We start from the raw sequence: 23387 nt of genomic DNA, 5'->3' as shown, positions 1-23387 counted from the left end.
AGGCCATAGAGTTAACAACAGAGAGTCAGCCCCAGGGAAAGCTGGGTAAGACTCATGCGGCTGCGCCAGAGCAGGGAGCCACTCCGGATCCATTGCTTTGCCACACGCCATCCAGGAGAACCACTTGTCTCAGCGACAGGTTCACTATCTCCAGGACAGCCAGGGTTATCCTGTAGGTCTGCTCTGGGCAACACAATCGTGACGGAAATCAAAACAGTCCCTTTCAGTTGGCCAGTGTTTCTGAAGGTCAGAGAATTTGCAGTGGCCTCTTACTCATTAGCTCTTCGAGTCCCATGGGCCTAAAATCTAGAGCAGACTTCCCACCAGCATTAGCACCAATGGCAAAGGGCCTGCAGGCATAACCCACTTCGCTGAACACAGACTTTTATTGGAAGTCTTCTGGAATTCATGAGAATGTTGCATTTAACTTCTAGTATCAAAAATAAGTCCCTCCAATCTTCTAGTGGAGTTGATGTTCTGGGAAAATGCTCCACGTTTTCCCGTGGCTTCTCAGACTCCTGGCACCTGTGGCACCTAATGCTTCGGCCCCAGTGTGAGAAGTCGGGCCTTTGGGTGTCATCTGTGCCCCGACCCCCCTCCCCCACAGGCCAGACTCTATGGGGAGCAGGGAGATAAACAGAAGCACCCACAGAGCTCTGGGCTCATGCTTCTCTCTCAACCAGCCCATGTCCTTTTGCTCAGGGCCCTTTATCTTCTCACTTGTCAGGAACCTCAGGGTGCTCTGGTCTCTCCTCCCAGCTTGGGAGAAAGAGTGTCCTTTTTCCTTAAGGAGAGCAGGTCAGCTCACCCCTGGCTGCTTCTGTCTGCTACTCTTGTATCTGACAACCTTCACTGCGGAACTCTGTTGCCGCTCCATCCTGTCTGCCCTTGTTCAGTAGAGTGACCTCAGTCATTCAGTGTGAGGAAAAGACAGCGAATGCACTGTTCCTTGCACAGGAGCCTGCAGAAACAAAAAGACAGGTGATTGGCAAGAAGTCTCAGCACAGGTCACCTCAGGTCCCCAGTAACTTCTGCTATAAATGCCGAAATCAACACATGTGCCACATTTTCCTCCCCAAATCTCAACTGGATGGAATGTATCGCTGTCTGTGGTCCAGCTGAGAGAATATGTGATGAGAAGCTTCCCTTTTTCTTTTCTAAACAGTACAGGTGTGATCCAGGTGATTGAACCATGAATTGGCAACTGAACACCTACTAGTTGCTTTCCTCTAACTAGTACCACCCCTCCTGCAGTGCACACACTCAGGCAAGAGGGAGAAGGCCAGAGACCAGCTTCGTCACAGAGAGGCCTTATGAAACGCCCCTTAGCTGGGTCCCTGCTCTGCTCCTTTAACCTTGCGTCTAAGTGTTCTAACCTCAGTACCACATGTGGGCAGATTCCCCTGGCCTCTGGGGGCTGCAGTCTTTACACAGCTGTGGGCAGACGCTCCTCTGCACCACTGCTCAGTCATGCGAGGCTCTGGGGGAAACTTGGGAAAGACCAAAGGAAGGTGGGACAGAGGGGGATACAGTTGCACTGTTGTGGTTTTGAATTACTGTCCCTTTGTTCTTCCTGTACCCTCCCGGGCAGTTCTGGGGATGCCAGACACAGTGGAAGAGATGTGTCCTGACATCCCCCAGCTGGAAGGCCTCATGAAAGAAATCAACGACCTGGCCGAGTCAGGGGCCCGGTACACAGAGATGCCCCACGTCATCGAGGTGATCCTGCCCATGCTCTGCAACTACCTGTCCTACTGGTGGGAGCAGGGGCCTGAGCACCTGCCCCCCGGCACAGGGCCCTGGTGCACCAGAGTCACCTCGGAACACCTCAGTGTCATCCTGGGCAACATCCTGAAAATCATCAACAACAACCTGGGCATCGATGAGGCCTCCTGGATGAAGCGTATTGCAGGTACCACACATGCTTTTTTCCCCAGCCCCCACCCCCCGCTCAGGGGCCAAGGTGCCTAGATTCTCTGCCCATCTCTTAGTTCCCCAACTGCTGCCCTTAGTTACTTAAGAGTAAAAAGAATTGACTTATTTCCCTGTAGAGCTTCTCAGAGTAGATGTTCCTGCCCTGCCCCCCAACTAACCCAGGCCCCTCAAGCCCTCAGGAAGCCCTCCTTGATAAACCCTGCCTGATGCAGATCATCACTGCGCTTGTGCTTTTGGCACTTAAGAATCCCATTTGCTCTTACAGTAATAACTGTCCGTACTTTTTTGGTAAGTGGACCTCATTTTTCTCCACGTGTGTGAAGCTCACTGCCATCTGGGCTGCACTGTAAGTTCCTAGAATTTGTATTTCACTCTATGCTTTCTAAGACACTCTCTAATTTAGGTCACAGTAGTATCACTTTGTCTTGGGAGGGCAGGGGCACTGTTTTGTGTTCTTCTGGAACTCTTTGCATGCCGTAAGCTCTTGATAAATGTTGTGAGCTGATTTTCTCTTTCCAAAGCTACCTCAAAGAAGGAAAGACTTGGAAAGTGAACAACCATACCATCCACAGTCAAGAAGCCATGAATATTTAGTGTCCTCTGTGTCCAAGTAGAGTCTGAGGAGATAGAACCTGAGGCAGAGTCATTTAATGGACCAACAGTTCAGATAGGAGACTCCACCACAACAGCATAATCTCCAGGACCGGGGCCAAGTCACAGGGAGTATCATCAGCCCAGCTCGAGGTGTTTTCCTCCCTAAAAAAATTAGTGGACATTCCTCTGCAAGACTGGGGGGAAGAAAATTCCTACCTCCTTGTCTCAGAAATGAACTCAGATCAAAATTATAAATATTTGGATGCTCATGGCCGCTGGATAGTAGAGATAGGCTTCTAAGAACATGAATAAAGAAAGTTGGTGTTCTTTTGTTATGCATTAGCCCAAGAATGTTGTTAACCCTAAGGTAATTTGTTGAGGGGCTCTAGTTTATAAATCTGGATTAAGGGAGGGAGGAGATAAATGATCAGCTCCCTCAGCTCCCTAGAGGGGCAGAGAGGAAAGATGTCACAGCCAGAGAGGCACTGATGGGAACCGAACTTGGCCTTTAATTCCATGGGTGAATTAACTCTACAGTCAGATGATTTCGTTCCTGGTACCTAAAGAAAATTGATTTTGATAGTAACCCCAAATTGCCCACATCCAGAGTAGCCACTCTGATCACAGAGCTGTGAAACTGAAGTCGTCGTGGCACTAAGTTTTGAGCTCCTTGTGAATACCTCTCAGCAGAGAACTCCCGTCACCTTCTCTTTCTCAAACAGTCTTAGACAAAATGAGATTTTTTAAAGTGCTGGAAAGTAGGCCGTTTTCCATTAAAATGACCTAAGCTAAAGAAACTTTGAAATATACCATGAACATTGTCAGTGACTTTTCTTCTTATTACTTCATTTCACTTTTCTTATAATTATTCTGATTCTGATCTTTTTTATGGCTTGAACAAATAGGATATTCTATTTTAGAAATAGAGTGAGATATGAAGGTTTTCTCTTTCTCAAGGGTCAGAATTATAGTCCCAAGTCCCACTGATGGCTTATTTCTGCTCTTTGACATCTGGTGTCCACCTCACCATCTCTCTCAGTTCGTCACAGATGATGATAGCTGTCTGCCTTCCCCAGGGTCCAGGCAGTCCTCCAGTGTTGGGGGCTAAGAACTGTGAGTGGCTGATGTATTTTTAACAACAGGTTTTTCTGTAAATTAACCAGAAAGCAGAATATTCAGTGCCTACTCTTGGCCCAGTGCTGGTTATTATGAACAGAAGGTTCCTTCAAGGAGTTTGTAATCTAGCTGGTGAGCCGGAACCAACCTGAACACACTGTGAAATGATACAAGGTAGTTGTTAGGAAGAGTTAGGGGGTGTGGCAAACTCCACGCATGCCCAAGGGGCTCAGGGGTGGCCAGGGGCCCCCATGGCCTGCAGGAGCAGAACAGGACCAGGACCTTCTCCTTAGCTGCCCCCACCCCCCCGCAACTATGGCTTCACAAGAGGGAAGTGCCAAGTAGGAGATTAAGAAAGAGAACAAGGACAGGCGCCATCCTGAGTGGATGGACTTTCACAGACTCACCCTCAGTGCCACTTCTTTCCTTTAATCAATTGTTATGGGAAATGAAGGGGCGGTCCTTTGTTTGCAAACACAGTGTATGCCCAGCCAATCATCAGCAAAGCCAGGCCTGACCTGCTAAGAAGTCACTTCATCCCAACTCTGGAGAAGCTGAAGAAAAAGGCCGTCAAGACTGTGCAAGAGGAGGAGCAGCTGAAGGCCGACAGCAAAGGGGACACCCAGGAGGCAGAGCTCCTCATCCTGGATGAGTTTGCAGTGCTCTGCAGAGACCTCTACGCCTTCTACCCCATGCTGATCCGCTACGTGGACAACAACAGGTATGGAGGCAGCCTGGGATAGCACATCCAAAGGACAGAAAGATGGGGTTGGGTTGGGTTACAAGTGAGAGGCAGAGGTCACAGCTGCTGCCACCAGCACCCTCCCCAAATAAGCCCTAGTGTGGGACCTCCGGTGGCCGGGGGGGGGGGGGGGGGGTGGTGATAATTTCCTTGACCAGTGATTCTATGTGGCCAGTGGCATGGCCATCCCTTCCACCCTCAAATACCATAGGGAGAGGCAGTTGGCCAGAGGAGGGCAGCAGCGACCCACTTCTGCTGCTCCACCACCCCACATCCATTCCACAGATACAACTGAGTGCTCCAGGCACCAGAACAGGATGAACAAAACAAAGATGTCTGGTGTAGGGAGCTTTCCTCTGGCAGAGGAGTGGAGCATTCAGACAGTAAACAAAATAACTATTTAGCCCTGGCTGGTATGGCTCAGTGGATTGAGTTCCAGATTGTGAGCCTAAAGGTCTCCAGTTAGATTCACATCAGGGCACCTGCCTGGGTTGCAGGCCAGGTCCCCAGTTGGCAACCAATTGATGTTTCTCCTACACATCGATGTTACTCTCCTTCTCTTCCTCCCTCCCTTCCTCTCTCTCTGAAAATAAGTAAATAAAATCTTTTTTTAAAAAGTATCTATATACTTATACGTACTTATATACTTGTATATTTAATTCCACACTTATAAAAGTAAATTGTACAAAGCAGGGTAAGGGGGAGTAGGGTGGAGTCGCAGTTGTAAATAGAATGTTATTGAGAAAGAGACACTTGAGCAAAGACCTAAGGAGTTGAACTGAGGAACCCTGCAGGTCTGGGGAAGAGTGTTCAGGGAGAGGGAACATCTGGTGCAAGTTCTGAGGACCGAGTGAGTTTGGGGTGTTCAGGAGATCACAGGAGGCTAGTGAAGCTGGGAAGAGTGAGGGGTGTGGGGAGCATAGACTTCTGAGAGGCAGCAGGAGTCAGGCCTTGGTGGCTTTTGCTCTGAGTGAGATGAGAAGCTGGTGGAGGTTTTCAGCTAATTTGTGATGTGATCTGATTCACTCTTTGAATGCTATGGCGAAGGATAAAAGCAAAAAAAAAAAAAAAATGAAGTGAGAAAACCATTTGGGAGGGTCACAATGATCCAGTCAAGAGTTGATCATTAAAAGTTGGGGGAGGGAGGTTTGGGAGGGAAGTAGAATGGGGAACAACTGCTTATGGACTTGGAGTTTCCTTTTAGAGTCTTGAAAACGTTTTAGAAGTAGCTGGCCAACATTGTGAATGCACTAAATGTCAGTAATGGCCAATTTTCTGTTCTGTGCATTTTACCACAATGAAAAAGAAAAAAAAGAGTGGATGTTGTCTGGTGCCTGCATGGTAATAATGAAGGCTGACAGTGGATGACAGATTCTGGGTCTATTTTGAAGGTGGAGCCCTTGGGACTTTCAGATTGGGAATGAAAGAAAAGAGGAGACTCAAGTCAAAGATGATTCTGGCCAATGGAAGGATGGGGTTTTCATCAACTTAGCTGGGGAAGATTGTGGGTACTGAAGATTTTTAGGGGAAGATTAGAACATTGCTTTTGATCATGTTAAATTTAACTTGCTGCCCTGGCCAGTGTGACTCAGTTGGGTGGAGCATTATCCCATAAGCCAGGGGTGTCCAACCTGTGGCCCATGGGCCACATGCAGCCCAGGATGGGCCCAACACAAAATTGTAAATTTACTTAAAACATTGAGATTTTGTGTGTGTGTGATTACATATCACAATGTATTTAATGTGTGGCCCAAACAAATCTTCTTCCAGTGTCACATGGAGACGCCAAAAGATTGGACACCCCTGCTGGCATAAACCAAAGGTTGCAGGTTTGATTCCCAGTCAGGGCACATGCCTGGGTTGTGGGTTCAGTCCCTGGTTGGGACATATATGAGAGACAACCAATTGATGTTTCTCTCCCTCTCTCTCTCCCTCCTTTCCCCCCTCTAAAATCAATAAGCATTTTCAAGGTGAAAAATTAAAAGAAAATTTGGGTTGCCTAATGAATACCAAAGTGAAAATGTTGAGTGGGCAGTTGCATATGGGTGCAGAGTTCAGGACTGAGGTTTGGTGTGGGTATAGGAATTTGGGAGTCATCAACATATTGACATGTAGTCTTTAAGACTCATGAGACTGGGTGAGATAAAGGATTGAGGCGGAGAGAGAAGAGTTCCAAGCACTCAGCCCTCCTCATGTTCTCCAACATTAGGCAGAAAAGGAGGAATTGGTGACTTAATAATTTAAGATTACGTATATAAGGAACCAACAGAATGTTGTGTCTGGGGTGCCAACTTCATAAAGCATTTCCAGTAGGAAAGAATGCTGAATGGAGTCTATCAGTGACCCTGACCAGAGCAGCTTGAGCAGACCAATGGAAATGGAGTGGCTTTCTTCCACTCTCTTGTAGCAGAGAATGGAAGAAAAGGACTTGGAGACAGCAATACAGACAAGTTGTTCAAGGAGTCTTGTTATAAGGGGGAACAGGGAAATGGGATGGTAGCTGAAGACAGAAGCAGGGTCAAGAGAAGACTTTTTGAAATGGGAGACTTGTCAGCTTGTTTCTTCGTTAATGGGAATAATCCACAGGAGAAGAGGAAATTGATCAGAGTGAGAGAGAAGTTCTAAAGCAATGTCCTTGAACAGGCAAAGGAGCAGCCTCAGACAGTTCATTCATAACATCAGGCAGGAGGGCAGGGGGTGGATGCTAATGCTGGTACATACTCACATAGGTACACACATACATATGTACATGTATACATGCATATAATACACAACACACATAACATACACCTGTGTTCATGTATGGATGGATAGAGTCTGTAGGAGTCCTTTTCTGATGGCTTCTGTTGTCAGTGAGGCAGGAAGCAAGATCGTCAGCTAAGAGTGAGGATGAGGAGGAGGTGCTTGGAGATTTGAGGAGTAAGAAGGTATAGGGCAGTGGCCAGGGAGAAGTGGGAGAGCACATGGACCAGGGAAGGGCAGTGGGATTGGCAGACAGCATTAAGGGGCCTGCTTGAAATCTATGATCACAAATTTCAAGTGAGACCCATCAGCACGTTGTCTGTTTTCTCCAGCCAGTTCAGCTGCCAGGCTTAGGCCCAGAGTAGAGAAAGAGATGGATTTAACCAGGGTTGGGGGTTTGCAAAGTGCGTAAGTCAAAGAAAACGTGGGTTAGGGAGTTGAGGGTGTATATAAGGGTAATCATGAAGACAGACTATGGAACTGAAGCTGAATGGTGAGGGGACATGAGGACACGGGGGAGTAATGACCGCACCCAGGAAAGGAAACAAGGGATTGCTGGTCCCAGTGGAAGGCAAAGACCAAACAGATATATTTTGATTATACTACACCCTGTTAAAGCTTACAGGCCTAAAATATAAATTTGGGAAAACTTGATTTTAAAATACCTCCTAGATATTGAAAGGCCCCAGGAATATTTGAGAGAACATTACTAACATTTTGAGTGATATCCCTTTCTGTCATGGGCAGGAAGTAGGTCTGAATATGCCTGTTTACTTTATGAGGCAAATTGTATTTATTATTTAAAATAGCTTAAGGTTACTTATATTTAGCATTTCAAAATAAACACCTCACCCACAGCATGTGTGTGTGCACATATAATCCCTCACCTATCTTTGGGAAATTTGACTCACTTTCTCAGATGAAATCCTGTGCTGACAGCCGTCCTTCTAGTCATTTCCCTTTAACATAATTATGTTCACAGTTTGGAGAAGGAATTCGTCAAAGTCTGAGGTGAAAACAAAAATGAAAGTAGAGTAAGCTTACTCCAAGAATAGCTCTCTAATGTCATTTGTCACTGTTGACGACCAAGACTCAAGACAGAGTGTGTTCCACCCCCACCGTGCCTGACAGTGCTAAAAGCGGCAATGTCAGAGAGCCTTTGAGATCATCATTAATTCATTCACCCCCACTTCCCAGCCCATTCTTCCCTAACACCAGGGAGCATCATGGCCATCTGAGCCTTGCTTGGAAATGCTTCCTTCCTGTGTGTGCCGTGACCTTCTTCAAGTCCTTTTTTCACCCAAAAGAATTAGCTGGCTTGGGATTATCTGAGGTCATTTCATCTTCCCTCCAACTGGAAGAATAGATGCCCCTTTCCTTTTTCCTAGCAGTGCATGTCCTGCCTCTGATGGTTTATCCACCGTGGTTATAGACAGTAGGTGTGGCCTTCCAGTGGGTGCAGCTCCCGTTCCACTCACAGACACTTTTCACCATTTTGAGCTCAGGGGTAGCTCCTACTATTGACTCTGATTTTGCCCTTCAGAGCCACACAAAACTATGTCAGTCTCTCTTGTGGCAACTCTTTAAATATTAAAGGGTGCTGCCTTCTGTCCTCCCTGTTTCTCCTCGTTATATTAAACCTTTGCCCGTCCTTCAGCCTCATCATAGCAGCGTTTCAAGTTTCTTCACCATCTGGAACAGTCTCCTGAACAGAAGCTCCTGGTCAGTGAGTAGCCCGAAACTGACCCAGAATGAGCAGGGCTTGTCACCCTCTTATCTGGAAATCAGAAATAATCAGAACATGGAAATAAGCCACTTTAAATAGTGTGACTTTGGAGAAAACCCATCTCTCAGCCTGTTGAGGGGAACCCTGTGCAGTGACAGCATAAGGCTGTGTCTTCTACCAGAGGCTCAGGAACAAGGCTGAGAGAAGCTCTTACCTCTAAGTCAGACAACCTGACCGTGAACTTTCAAAATATGGTAACTTACCTTTTTGACAATGGAAGTCAAACTCTCCTTACTCTTGCCATCATCCAGGATTTTATTATTGTGCTTCTTTTCTCCATTAGCATGCTCAGTAATGTCATCTACTTGGGTTGCTTTACCATCACCCCCCATGAGTAGTGGATCACTACCACTGAACCCAGCCTTCTTCCCACCTATGGCCTTGTGTTTTGCAACTGTTCTTTGGCAGCATGCATGCAGTGCAGATGATAAGAGGCTTAGGAATCAGTTCTGTGCCTCCAAAAGGATCAACTGTCTGAATATTAAGAGAGATCATGAATTCTATGGAAGATGGTGGGCTGGGGAAGAGGAGCAGATACATCACGTAGGGGTAGAAAGGCTATGGGCAAATAGATGTGAGGTCAGGATCTTCTAGTCTCCCGCAAGTACCATCTTAATCTGGCTTGAAAGAGGTGCAGAGGGTTTTTGTACCTGGGGGAAGACATTTAATGAGATATTCTTCATGCACACCCACCACTCTGAACCTGATGAAAGGACTTCACTAGAAATAAAGACTACCTCTTAGAAAAGAGTGATGGTCCTGGCTGAGTAGCTCAGTTGGTTGGAGTGTCATCCTGATGTGCCAGGGTTGCCGGTTCGACCCCTGGTCAGAGCACATGCAAGAGTCAACCAGTGAATGAATGTATGCACACAGGTAGAATGGCAAATCAATGTTTGTCTGTCTCTCAAGTCAATAATGTTTTTAAAAAGTCTTTAAAAAGAAAAGAATGATGAAATAAAATTCATTCAGCTGAAACTGCTTTCCTATATGAAGGCAAAGGAATCAAAATCCTCCTCATTCTCCTGGGAACGTCCTAGTTTACCTAGAGTTGTTTTCAGCTCCTGCTGCTCATGCTCCTTGTGGCTGTATTTTTCCTTGGTTGGATAGGATATGACACCTCCCCTCTTCCCACCCTGGGCATAGTGCCAGCCTATTGGGTTGGCCAAAAAGTTTGTTTGCTTTTTTTTTTCCCTAAGACGGCTCTAGTAGTAGTTGTCTTTAACTCCATTCGAAACAGTTTTGTTACATTGTATTGTGACAGCTGTCATATCAGCATGCATTTTAAAAACAAACTTATCAAAACTAGTGAATTCTTATGTAGCCATTTTAATATTGAAGATGGAAGAAAACATGCAACATTTTGGCATATTATGCTTTATTATTTCAAGAAAGGCAAAAATGCAACCAAAATGCAAAAGAAATATTTGTGCAGTGTATGAAGAAGGTGCTGACTGATCCAATGTGTCAAAGTGGTTTGTGAAGTCTTATGCTGGAGATTTCTTGCTGGACAATGTTCCACAGTTGGGCAGACCAGTTGACGTTGATAGCAATCAAATTGAGACATAAATTGAGAACAATCGACATTATATCATGAGGGAGATAGCCAACATACTCAGAATATCCAAATCAATACAATTATTGGTAAAAATGAAAAATGTGTCTTTTATTTTACATAAAAAACTAAACAGACTTTTTGGCCAACCCAATATATAGCTCATTTCAACCAACACACTAAAGAATGAACAGCTGCCAGTTCTACAAAAACTTGACATTTGACCTTGAGAAAGCACTCCTGAAAAATCAATATGAAAAAAAAATCAAAAAGCATTACTAATGTCAAACCGCAAGTTTGGATTGCATTTGGCTTTCAGTAATGGATACTTGATGACAGTTGCTTAAACAGATGAGAAGCCAAATTTCACACATACAGTAAATCCAAAGATAACCCAGTCCAGGGCTAGTGTGCTCATTTCTCTCACTCCTTTGTCCTTTTATACCTAACATTCGCTTCCATCTGCAGAGTTACTTTGATGGTGCAAAATGCCCATTAGAATCATCATATTATCATTGCAGGCAGGAAGCAGGAAGGCAAAAAGACACCTTCAGCTACCTGATCCCTTTGCAGAAAGCTTTTCCAGAATACCCATGCAACAATTTCCACTGCTGTCTTATTGATCAGAACTTAGTTACGTGGCGATCCCTCAAAGGAAGCTGGGAAATGTGATCTTCATCAGAGTCAATGCCACCCTAAATAAAATGGGGTTTTGTTCCTAAGGAAGAGAAGAGAATGAGCAGACAATCTGTAGTGTCTGCCACATACAAGAGAGACTAGTTGAAAAAAAAAAAAACAAGAAAGATTAGATAAAAACATCTGTAAGACTGAAACTCAGAGCAGTATGGAATTCAGGACAGAAGAGAGGGATCCAAAAGTGGCCTTGGCCTCCTGGTCTTCCATAGGCTGGTGCATGCCATCTATGAGTGGGCTGAAGGTCAGGCAGCCAGAGGCAGGTCAGGCCGATGTTCCCGGCTGGGCCTAGGGAACTGGCTTTGGATAGCTATTACCCTGCACACACCAAGGCACATGGGGCTTTTCAGGTCACCTGGGAAAGCAAAGTTTTCTTTCAGTAAAGAAAGGCAATAGACAGTCCAACTTCTATATCACTCTATACAGGTATTTGAAAACACCAACTCAGCCAGCCCTTTCAAAATATAATTTAACTCAAATGCGTAAGATACTTAGGGGCAAAAGAACTTTTTAGATATTGACTAAGTTCTACTGTAGTTGAGCCTTCTGGTTGCCACTGTGAAGTTTCTTAACCTAGCCCCCCCTTCTTTCTTTCTTTTTTTTAAGAAATGAATAATGACCATTTACAGGGAATTTCCAAACCCTTCCAGAGGGAGATGCTTGGTCCCTGCCCACACACTTCAGTCAACAGTGCAAACATGTTGCCTTTTTTTTCCTTAAAATTGGCTTCGAAAGGAAAAGGGATGAGGCCTGTCTGTACAGTGCTCCACGTTCCACAGGCTGGGCTATGACAGTGTCAGTGACAAGGGTAGATGTCACAGTAATCAAGACTTTCCTAGTTTTGCCTGCCTTACATATTAAAGGGCATTTGTCCCCAAACTTATGAGCGTAGCCTTAATCACTTCATCAATTTAAAGGGGGGAAAAACTGTCTTTGACAATTGAAATGTTGATTCTTGACATCTGTTTGCTAAGGTAGTCCTTGAATCCTTTGGTAAAATGGAAATGATTAGCGTAGGTCCTTCAAAAATATCTACAACAATTACGTGCCTGTATCCAAGAGTGGAGGAGTGTATTGATCTTTGGTCTCCCTGAGGACAGCCTTCTCACGGGAATACAGCCATGTCTGGGGAACATGTGCATCCAGTGTCCAATGAGCGTGACTGTTTGAGTCAGTGTTGAATTTCATGTGCATATTCCTTTACTTTTCAATTCAGATCTAATTGGCTCAAAAGCCCTGATGCTGATTCTGACCAGCTCTTCCGCATGGTGGCAGAGGTCTTCATCCTGTGGTGCAAATCGAACGTAAGGACACGTGTGGGCCCTGGACGTAGAGATGGCTGTGAAAGGTACAGACCTGGGAGAACTGTCTTGTAATGTTTGTTTTTTTATCCCCCCCTTAGAACTTCAAGAGGGAAGAGCAAAATTTTGTGATTCAGAATGAAATTAATAATTTGGCATTTTTAACCGGAGACAGCAAAAGCAAGATGTCAAAAGTAAGTCCTTAGAAATCGATTCCAAAGACTCTTCAACCTTGACCTAAGCTGTGTATATTTGATATGTGAAGGGATTCACTCTACCGTATTTAGGTCAAACCAACAGTCTCCACTGTTGTTTCTTTGAGAATGAACCGGAAGAAATAAGCATGGTCATCACATTTATGAATAAATACCTACTTCTGTGTCCAAAAAGTTATGTTTCAAGACCTGTCTAAGGCATTTGGGAGGTCTCTAAAACAAGGCTACTATTGGTAGTTTTAAAATACAGCTACTTCCTGTGTAGTAAAGTTGTAAAAATACAGGTGCCTAGAGTCACCTTCTGATTAGGAAATTACCTTGCTTTGAAGAGTTCATTAGCACATGCTCTTACAGTATACTTGTCGTCCTCCTATCTGGAGCATCCACTAGCTGCTTTCTTTCAGCTGTGCTGACCTCTTAATGCCTTCTGTTTATTTTCCATGTGAGTTGCATTCCGAAACCCAAATATTTCCCCATCTCAGTGCACGAAATGTTTGAAAGAGGGCATACTGGACATCTGTCTGAGAAAAAAAAACTAACCTATAGGGAGGACTGTAGCAGGAATAGAGGAGAGGGAACTGGCCTCCCAGCTCCTTCTAGGCCAGGTCTGCACAGTGAGGCTTTGCTGATTTGATTGGAGAGAATTCTGAGACACACACCTTCAGGTGTACATACAAAAGCAAGGCTTACTTAAATGTGATGGTTTGTTACCTGCTGTTACGGCTTACCCTTGATTCTTTTCCCTTGAGAGGTATGCCTCAAAGAGGGCTGACTGTATATATGTCGAATATAAGTGACATGCCATCCCTGAGATGTGCATCTGTCTCCTTGCTTGTACCATGCTGCCTTTGAGGAACACAAAGGTGGATGCATGGGGACCCCTTAAAAGTGAAAATCAGTTCTGAAAAGATGACAGTCATGGGTTTGTAGTGCAGTTCTTAGGGCAGCTTTCTAAATAACCATTTGGGGTGGAAGACCTTCGTATGTGGACCTACAAACAAGGGCCTGGTATGACACCAAAGATCAACACTCCAATCTTCACCACGTGTGGCCAGCTCTAGTCAGCTCCATCACTCCGTCACTCTGAATGTCCCAGCCCTTCCATCCTTTAGCTGCCTTGACACCAATACTTCTTCCAGCACCCGACAATTGACTCCTGAGATTTAGAATCTGATATGCACTGCTCTGTAAAGTTGGATAAACAAAATTCTGCACAGAAGACAGAGGCATAGGTAGACATGCTTCGCCTCCTCATGCAGCCACAGAAAGAATTACAGATATTTCTCAAAACAAATAACAACCAGAACTGTCAGAAAACTGAGCTGTATGGAAGTCCAACAACCAAGGATTTAAAGAAGCCACATTCATCCAGATGGGTAGGAGGGATGGAGCCATGGAAACAGGTGGAGAGGTGTGGAGATGTGGTGGTAGTGGAACGGGAGGTCCCACATTCATGTGTGGTGGGTAAAATCAGGAGGGTTACCTTAGGAGTGAGCAATCTCAGCCCCAGGCCAGACCACACATCCCAGGATTCCAACACTGGGAAGGTAAATACCCATAACTCCTGGCTATAAAAAACAGTGGAGGGTGGGGTGGCAAAAGAAACTGCCAGATTTTCAGGAGAGTTTGTTTAGAGAGCCCACATAGACTTAGAATGTACACAAACCCACCCACTCTGGGATTCACCACCAGGGCAACAACTGGAAGGGCAACAGTCACATATGCAAAGTGGGTCAAGTGACTAGAAATGGGGAGAGTGCCTGGCAAACGTCTAGGAGCCAGGCATTGGCATGGTCCCCTCCTCGAACCATCCCCCCACACGGAGCCACAAAAATGGTGAAGTGGGTTGCCCTGCCCTGGTGATTACCTAAGGCTCTGCCCCACACATTTACAGGTGCCTTTTATAAGGAGTCAAAGCAGCTCTACCCAATACGCAGAAACAAACACAGGGAGGTTGCCTAATTGAGGAGATATAGAAATATGGCCCAAAGGAAAGAACAGAACAAAACCCCAGGAAAAGAACTAAATAAAACAGAAATAACCGATCTGATGCAGAGTTCAAAACACCAGTGATTGGGATGCTCAAAGAATTCACTGAGTACAACAGAAACACAAGGGAAGAAATGAAGGTTACACTTACTGAAATAAAGAAAAATCTACAGGGAACCAACAATGGGGAGGATTAAGCCAAGATCAAACCAACAGTTTGGAACACAAAGAAGGAGAAGGTATTCAATCAGAACAGCAGGAAGAAAAAAAGAATTTTAAAAAATGAGGAGAGGCTTAGGAACCTCTGAGACAACTTTAAATGTACCAACATCTGAATCATAGGGGTGCTAGAAGGAGAAGAGAAAACAAGAACTTGAAAATTTATCTGAAAGAGTAATGAAAGAAAACTTCCCTAATTTGGTGAAGGAGGTAGATATACAAGTCCAGGAAGCACAGAGAGTCCCAAACAAGTTGGACCCAAAGAAGACCACACCAAGACACATCATAATTAAAATGCCAAAGGTTAAAGATAAAGATAAAATCTGAAAAGCAGCAAGAGAAAAGCAGACAGTTACCTAAAAAGAGTGTCAGCTGATTTCCCAAAAGAAACTTTGCAAGCAAGAAGGTACTGGCAAGAAGTAGTTAAAGTGAAAAGTAAGGACCTACAGCCAAGATTACTCGACCCAGCAAAGCTATCATTTAGAATGGAAGGGCAGATAAAGGGCTTTCCAGACAAGATAAAGCTAAAAGAGTTCATCCTCACCAAGCCCTTATTACAGGAAATGTTAAAGGGACTTATTTAAGAAAAAGAAGATGAAAACTATGAATATTAAAAGGGCAACAAATTCACAACTATCAACAACTGAATCTAAAAAAAAAACAAATTAAACAAACAACCACAACAGGAACAGAATCATAGATATGGAGATTATTTGGAGGGTTATCAGCTGGAAAGGGAAAGGGGAAGAATTCCGGAAAAAGTACAGGAATTAAGAAGCATAATTGGTAGGTACAAAACAGACAACAGGACGTCAAGAGTAGTATAGGAAATGGAGAAGCCAAAGAACTTATATGCTTGACCATGAACATGAACTAAGGAGGGAGATTGCTGGAGGAAGAGGGGGTATTGGGTGGAGGTGGGCATAAAGGGAAAAAGTGGGACAACTGTAATGATATAATGAATAAAATATATTTTTAAAGGAAAAAATAAAAATAAATTGTGCACCTACAAATGGAGTGATCAGGATTATATATTCACATTCAAGAGAAATCTTAGTTGCAAAGAAACCTTACTTACAGTGGATTCTTTTGAGCTTTGTATAACTTTTGATTTTCCAAAATTTATTTTGCATTCAACTTTTAGCAAACACATCTGCTGCTCCTGTCAGGTATACAAGTTAGGATGGTTCAGACTCCAGATCCCTGGACATTTATCTTAAGCTCCCTCTGAAGGGTCTTCTTACAGCTCTCACAGGCTCTCCTTTGACCCTGCCCACCTAAATAAACCCTGGGGAAGACATCTCAACCCTTTGGTAATGAGTGGATGGATACTTAGGGTCCTTGGGTTTACACTTGGAAGGAGATGAGGTGACAAAGAATGACGTTTCGAAACTAACCTACTAACAAACTAACCTGAAATAGTGTTCATTCACATTACTGAATGAGGAAAAGAGTATGTGTGCCTTGTCAGATAGTCATATTCAGAATCTTTGCATCTCCCCCATTGATAAGGTCAGTCTATATGAGCAGACACCTCTATTTTATTTCCATTGACATTGTATTCCAGTTTTTTCTGCGCCATGGGATAAAGTCAAAGTTACAGTGTAATGGATGTGAGGATACTCCCTAGATGTTAAATAATGCTCACCATGTTCTTCAGGGTGAAATATTCATACTGTTCCTGTTGCATCAGTTGAAACACAAAATGTAATAGTAAATAAGACTAGAGACTGAAAGAAAGCTTTCTTCCCCTTGACCCAACAGTTGACTATAGAGATATGGCCTTGCGTCATTCACTTACCTCGTCTGGGCCCTGATTTACCAATCTAGAGGCGTTGAACTCCCCCCAGCTCTACTGGGATGTTCTACTCAAAAGTCAGTTTCAGGCTCTGGCCAGGTAGCTCAGTTGGTAAGAGTATCATCCCAATACACCAAGGTTGCAATTTGATCTCTGGTCAGGGCACATATGAGAATCAACCAATGAATGCATAAATAAGTGGAACAACAAATTTCTCTCTCTCTGTCTCTCTCTCTCTCCTCTCATCATCATCATATAAAACAAAAGTCAGTTTTAAGTTGCATCTCTAGCAAAAAATAATATTACATAAATGCAATGCATTATTTTAGACAGAGATAGCATGCTTCCAAAACCACAATTCATAGCTGTTTCTGCTGCTTTTTGGTTGTACAGTTATATACTGAGGAGCCACAGAGGGGGATAGTCTTTCTTATTATCAATTGAATTCTTATTGCCCTTGCCTCCATGAAATTAAAAATTCTCCCTACTACCTGATCTGAATGGTGACTATTCACCTGTGCTTGCTTTTTTATCTCCACTCTTAATTGAATTCTGGTGTTCTATAAATGAAATTGGCCTCAGTGCAAACAGCAGCCTTTGCAGAGGTGTGTGCGCTGGAATGTGGCATGCCCACACACACACCGTACTTGCCATTACGAATGGAAAGAAAGCAGAGAAATTATGCAGTGGGCCACGCTGCTCATACTTGGTTAACTGAGGTCAGTTCAGACATGTGATGCTTCTGGAGGCTAAAGCAGGGTTTTTTTGGGGGGCAGGGGGGAAGCTCATTGTATTATTTTGTTTATGTAACACCGGTTTGCAAATATGTTAAGCTAAACATAAGTAAGCTGAGCAAGTGTTTTTTTGCTTTGTTTTGTTTTTAAACTTGTTTTCTGAAAAAATGGCAACAGCTTCGTCAGAGGGCAATGGTAAGTTAGAACGCATTTGACCAGGATTATAAACAATGAAAGAGATGTGGTGCAGGAAATATTGGAGGACCTCCTTGTTTAAGCTGCTCCACCCCGTGCGTGGTTTCAGTGTGGACAGGGAGCAGGTTAGAAGATGTCTTTGCGTTTTCTAAGGATATTCAGAATTACGTGTGTGAGTTTCATCTTACTCCAGCATCCCCTATTGCGTTCTCTCTCCCTCTCTCTCTCTCTCTCTCTCATTCCCTCCAGCCCTCCACCTTTTTTCATTTTTATTCCTTTTGATCTTGTACTTCTGTAGCTTAGTGCTGTTTCTCAATCTCCTTCACCCTCTCTCCCTTTCCTTTCTCCCTCTCTCTGTCCTCTGTCCCTCCTCACTTCTTCATCCATTAAAAGTCTTTTTTTTCTGAAGTTCACATAAAAAGTTATCTGTTTAATCTTAAACTACTAGGGGAAATGAAACGATTATGAATGTACAGGAATTTATCAATATTTGTTCAGAAAATAAAAAACTTTTAGGCACCTCTTTAAAAAAGATTTTCCAGTATTAGCAAAATGCATTCTATCAACTCATCTTAGCAATATGTGGAAAAAAAGAATAACATTAGAATCTGTAGGGCATAGGAGCCTTTGACCTCAGGTATATTCAACCGTCACAACACAGGAAGGGAGGGGCTCCACCCTTCAGGCTCTGGGTGGTCCTGAACCACCTGAGAGATCCTGGAGTCCTTTCAGTTTAGCAAACTTTTTAGCATAAGCACACCCATCACCCCTTCACTTAGGTGTGCCCTCTCTCTTTTTTTCTTTTTTTTAATGTATTTTTCAATTATAGTTGACATAAAATATTATATTAGTTTCAGTATGCAGCATAGTTAATTAGATTACATATTTCTATAAGCACAGGTCTGCTAGAGGTGATAATGTGGTGGGTGGAAGGAAGAAAGAAAATTGCCTTTGGTTAAATGACAAATTGTCTACAGCCCACCCGGTGAAAGGAGGGAGGACGAAGGGGAAAGACATTAGATCTAAAGAGTTCATCTGAAGAACACCTGGGTCTGAGTGTGACACACTCTGGGAGGCTGATCTCTGAGATGACTTTGGCCCCCGGGTGCTGTACTTGGCCTGGATGTAAGTCCTTATGACCAAATTAATCTCCATCCTAACCTCCCCTTCACTCAATGTGCCATGTTCAACCGGCTTCCAGAATGGTCAAGTTTCTGTTGTGTTGGCTGAGGAACTGGGGCTAAGAAGCTACGACTGACATGTGATACCTTATGCCTCGGACCCCTGCTTTTACTGACTGACTCTTCTCCTTGTTTTTTTCTTTTGTCTTTCCACACAGGCCATGCAAGTAAAGGTACAGGTCAAATGCATGATGTGTCTTTTCTGTCCTAGCATTAGAGGTGCCGGGCTCTGGCCGCCCTCTGCCCTGTGCTCACCATGGGGGTGGTGCAGAATGGATTTTCTCACCTGGAGGCACCCCAGGCCAGCTCCAGGGAAGACAGCTGCCTGTCAAAGAGTCAATGTAGGCCTTGGAATGGGGAAGCCAGGGAAGCCAGCCAAGCCTCGCCCTATCCGAGGTCTCCTTGCTGTCTCTGCTCCCTTCCCCAGCTGCCCTCTCTGAAGCCAGCACACTAACAGGAATACAGGGACACTGACAGGGCTCATGACCTGGGGGACACTCCTCTGCTGTGCCGTGAAGGGTCAGACTCCTGTTTGCCCTTCACACTGTATATTCCTGCCTCCTGTGTAAGGTTCCTGTGATTCAAAGAGAGTTTTCCAAGGGCTAGACTCCAGGATTAGAAATCAGCAGATAACCATGAGTTTTTGCACAAAATGTATGGTGGAATAAACCTTGAGATAGTTTCCCAGTGGCCCATACAGGTTATTACTTGGATATACTTCTCTCTCCCTCTTTATCAGTGTGTTTGCTGCCACTGTCCCGAGCCCTCTGCGCTAAGGCACAGGGCAGAGGAAAGGGCTGTGCACGAGCCGGGTCACATGCAGTTTCCTTTTCACTCAGAGAGGGAAAATGGAGCCACAGACAGATAGCCTTGGGTCTAGATGTTGACTCAGATGCTTACTTGTTCTGTGACCCTGGAAAAATCGCTTAATTTTCCTGAGCATTGTGTTTTCATTTATAAAAACGACTCATTTCCATCTCAGAGTTTTGGGGAGCATTAGAATTGTTTTATTTTAGTTGCAGGCACATTGGAGTCACATCATATATGCAGCATTGGACCACTGGGATTGGCGAGATAAAATAGAGAACGAGCAAGAAATCAGTTAAATTGTGTATCAAATCCACATAGTTACATTTTGCATATTTACTGGATTGTAAAAAGCATATCACTAGTTGCCTTTTACATTTATATGATGTACAGAGTACTTCTTAGTTTATAAACTTTTGTACTGCTTAGTACATAAAACTGGGTCATATCTTTTATGAATGGGCTGAAGCATTTTCAAGGGTAATTTAGACTACAAATGAGTTTTGCCTTAGCCACAGCCTTTAGAATTCTACAGCTGGGGTAAAACAAGTAAGGAGCCTTGCAAGTACTCAGGAAATGAGTTAGCACTCTTATGGTCTTCGTGTGAACCAGCTTTCTGCTGTGTTCTGGAACCCAAGAAGCCGCTGCCTCTTAGCCTCCTTTCTTCCTCCTGCTCAGATTTCTCTCTGCCCCTTCCCACTGCTGTCCTGGGTCTGAGCTGCTGTTTTGGAGCACCGGGCACAAGGTGGCCCTGCAACCAGGAGAATTCTCGGTCAGTGTTTGGCCATACTGGGTTGTGCCAGTCAGGGCTTTGCTGTGGTTTCTGTGCTATAACCACCAGGGTAAAAGAAATCATATCTGTTTTAAAAGTATCTGTTAATAATTAGGAACCTCTTTCACACTTTGGAAAGTAAAGAGATCATGCCAAGGCAGAGTTAATTCTGACCCTCCTCCTCTCAGAAAGGCAATCCTTTCTAAAATGAGCTCTGCTCCAGCCCTGGGTTGTAGGTCTTAGACATCAGTTCCAGGGGCAGCATCTGGCCTCCGCCTACTCCCAGAGCCCTCTGGCTCATTGTAAAAATTGCAGTGCTGCCACCTCATCACTGCAGACATTCCACTGGCACCTCATGAAGCAGAGCTTGGGTGAGCACCAGCTCGCTCTCCCCGGTGGTCCCTGACCTGGCTACCTATCCTTCCACACTTCCAGGAGGTGCCCCGTTAGCTGAGGCGAAGTCCTGCAAGTGAGGTGCCACGTGAAAAGCTTTGAACCTTTTCACAAAAAGTCCAGTCACTGCAGTGCCTCATCTCCTTGAACACTCACCACCACCACCATCATGTGTTGTAGAGCTGAGGGTTCTTGGCTGGTTGCCTCAGCACAGTGCATTGGCCCCTTCTCTCAAACCTGCTGCTTCACTGGATGAGCTCTCCCTGAAAGGGATGAGAAACTGAGCCAAAAGGGGGTGGAATCGGGGAGTTCACCGATTCCACCCCCAGCCAGATCCCAAAGCAGCCCTACTGGGGGATTTGCCTTTCCCTGGGGGGATTTGCACTGTCTCGAGGTAAAGGCTGAGAGGCTCTGCCGTGCTCCAAAACACCAGCTTCACCCTACAAAACAGAGAACCGTTCCGCGGTCGCCCCAGCATCAGCATTGTCCCTTCTTTCCTGGAGTCATTTTGCCAGTTTGCAAATCATTTTTTAAAAAGTCCAGTTTGTTCATTCAGTCCAGAAGTGAGTGAGCAAAGAGACTGGCGTTGTCCGTGGTGTGTGTCTGGTCACGTGGTTCTGTGAGCATGCGCAAAGGAGAGGTCTCTGGGATTTTTTTATGGCCACCTGGTTGTCTTTGTTCAACACACTCCTTTCACTGTCCTTTGAAATGTACTGTTAGGCCCAACCTGTACTGATAGGGCCCCGAGGAGGCAGGCTGCCTCCCAGGTGAGGCAGTCCCTTCAGAATCGCTGAGCCCCTCTGTTTGTGTCAACCTCGTCTCCTAGTCTGGAGGGCAGGACCAGGAACGGAAGAAGACCAAGCGGAGGGGAGACTTGTATTCTGTCCAGACCTCCCTCATCGTGGCTGCGCTCAAGAAGATGCTGCCTATTGGTTTGAACATGTGCACCCCAGGCGATCAGGAGCTGATCTCCCTCGCAAAGTCACGATACAGCTTGGTAAGTTGCCCAGATGCCAATTCAGCTGAGCACGCAGGACAGGCGGAGGTGATGGGTGCTCGGTCCGGTCCTCCTGGGGACGGAGGGTGGGAGAGGATGAACAGAAACCAAAGCGCGCAGAGGCAACACACCCTCCTCTTGAAGCTGGTTTGGGAGTTAGCTTGTTTCCTTGGGAATAAGCCTCCGTGATTTCTCTTCTTTATTGTTCTTATAATAAAGTTCCCAGCCAAATCTCCTTTGGCTGTCCACATATCCCTGCACCCTACTCTGCATTTCCGTAGTGATCTCTAGGGATAAAATTTAATTTTTCTTTCCACAGAGAGACACAGACGAAGAAGTGAAGGAACACCTGCGGAACAACTTGCACTTGCAGGAAAAGGTGATGTCGCAGGAAGACGATGAGAACTCACACTGGCTTCTTTCTGGCCGCAGGGGGCCACCCTCCCACTTCATTTACTCACGGTGTTCTAAAACAGTCTCAGAGTACTTGTGTTAAATTGGTAGGGCTAGCTCTCTGCCCCTAATCTTTGTTTTTCTAGCTCTTAATTTTTGTTCTTAGCAGGTACAAAGAGGATGCAGAGACATCCTGTCAAGCCTGCCTTCCCCCTTCCCCCTGTGCAAAGGAACAGGAATGTCCAGCCCCAGCAGGGGTCAGATCAGGCTCAGAATTTCCCGTGGTGATAAAGTGAACAGTGAAGCCGGAGGCCTGGGGGTAGCCTTGGCACCTCCAGCTCCGGAGAGTTCAAACCACAACAATTTTGTATCTGAGTTGGTATGATCAAAAATGAGACAAATTTGATATTTTTCCGGAACTGTGATTCTGAGCAGCTCTTCCCTCAGATACATTATTCCCTAAGAGGGAGGACTAGGCTGACGCAAATAGCCTCTTCTTCTCACCCCAAACATACAGGAATGATAGAAAAAATAAAAGGTAGTAAAGCCAGAAAAAGGCAGTAAAAAGAAATCCCAAGCCAGAGGAGGAAAAAAAAAAAAAAGACACACTATAAATCATAGTACTGAGAAGTTGATGCAGTTGGGAAAACCTGTAGAGTTCTCTGTACCAGATACATGTTTTAGGGGCTGAGTTTCTGATACCATTAAAGGGAGACAGCTATGGGACCTAATTACTCATGTTGTGCATAAATTCAGAGCAAGAAACTTACACAAAATTAGCCTTGAACCAGTGAAACATGTGAATCTCCTGAAACCACTTGGAGAGCCTCCACCCCCTAGAATATGGGCTGAGATGCCAATAAATAGATTCCTCCCGAAGACAAATTCACATTTAAAAAGTATAAGGTATGAGAGGAAATCCATCACTATTAGACAGCCAGAAAATACAACAAAGAGAATAATGCAAGCCTAAGGGACTGCAGAAAGGAATTTAAAATAAGTATGGTTAAAATATTTAAAGAGATAAAGGTAGCAATAGAATCCATAAATCAAGACTCAAACATTATATTTCATTAAAGAAGGGGGAAGAAGGTGTTATTGAAAAAGCCCTCACAGTGATTACAAAAATTAAAAAATAGTCATTGAAATTAAAAATCCAATTTATGCATTAAAAAAACAGGTTGGACATAGCTGAAAAGAGAATGTATGAATTGGAAGATTGCTCTAAGGAAT

At 44.6% G+C, this 23387-nt stretch overlaps 1 protein-coding gene across 1 annotated transcript in view; it reads left to right on the top strand.

Annotated features, from left to right (window-relative positions):
* RYR3 (ryanodine receptor 3) overlaps positions 1-23387 on the top strand; it is a 502054-nt gene that overhangs the window by 433372 nt on the left and 45295 nt on the right. The window contains 6 exon segments of the mRNA XM_036031373.1: positions 1592-1912; positions 4126-4366; positions 12377-12464; positions 12563-12655; positions 21591-21761; positions 22081-22140. Coding sequence (XP_035887266.1) covers positions 1592-1912; positions 4126-4366; positions 12377-12464; positions 12563-12655; positions 21591-21761; positions 22081-22140 — 974 coding nt within the window.

This window comes from Phyllostomus discolor, chromosome 1 (genome assembly GCF_004126475.2).
Source record: "Phyllostomus discolor isolate MPI-MPIP mPhyDis1 chromosome 1, mPhyDis1.pri.v3, whole genome shotgun sequence".
Taxonomy (NCBI): domain Eukaryota; kingdom Metazoa; phylum Chordata; class Mammalia; order Chiroptera; family Phyllostomidae; genus Phyllostomus; species Phyllostomus discolor.
This window is presented reverse-complemented; position numbering and strand designations above follow the sequence as displayed.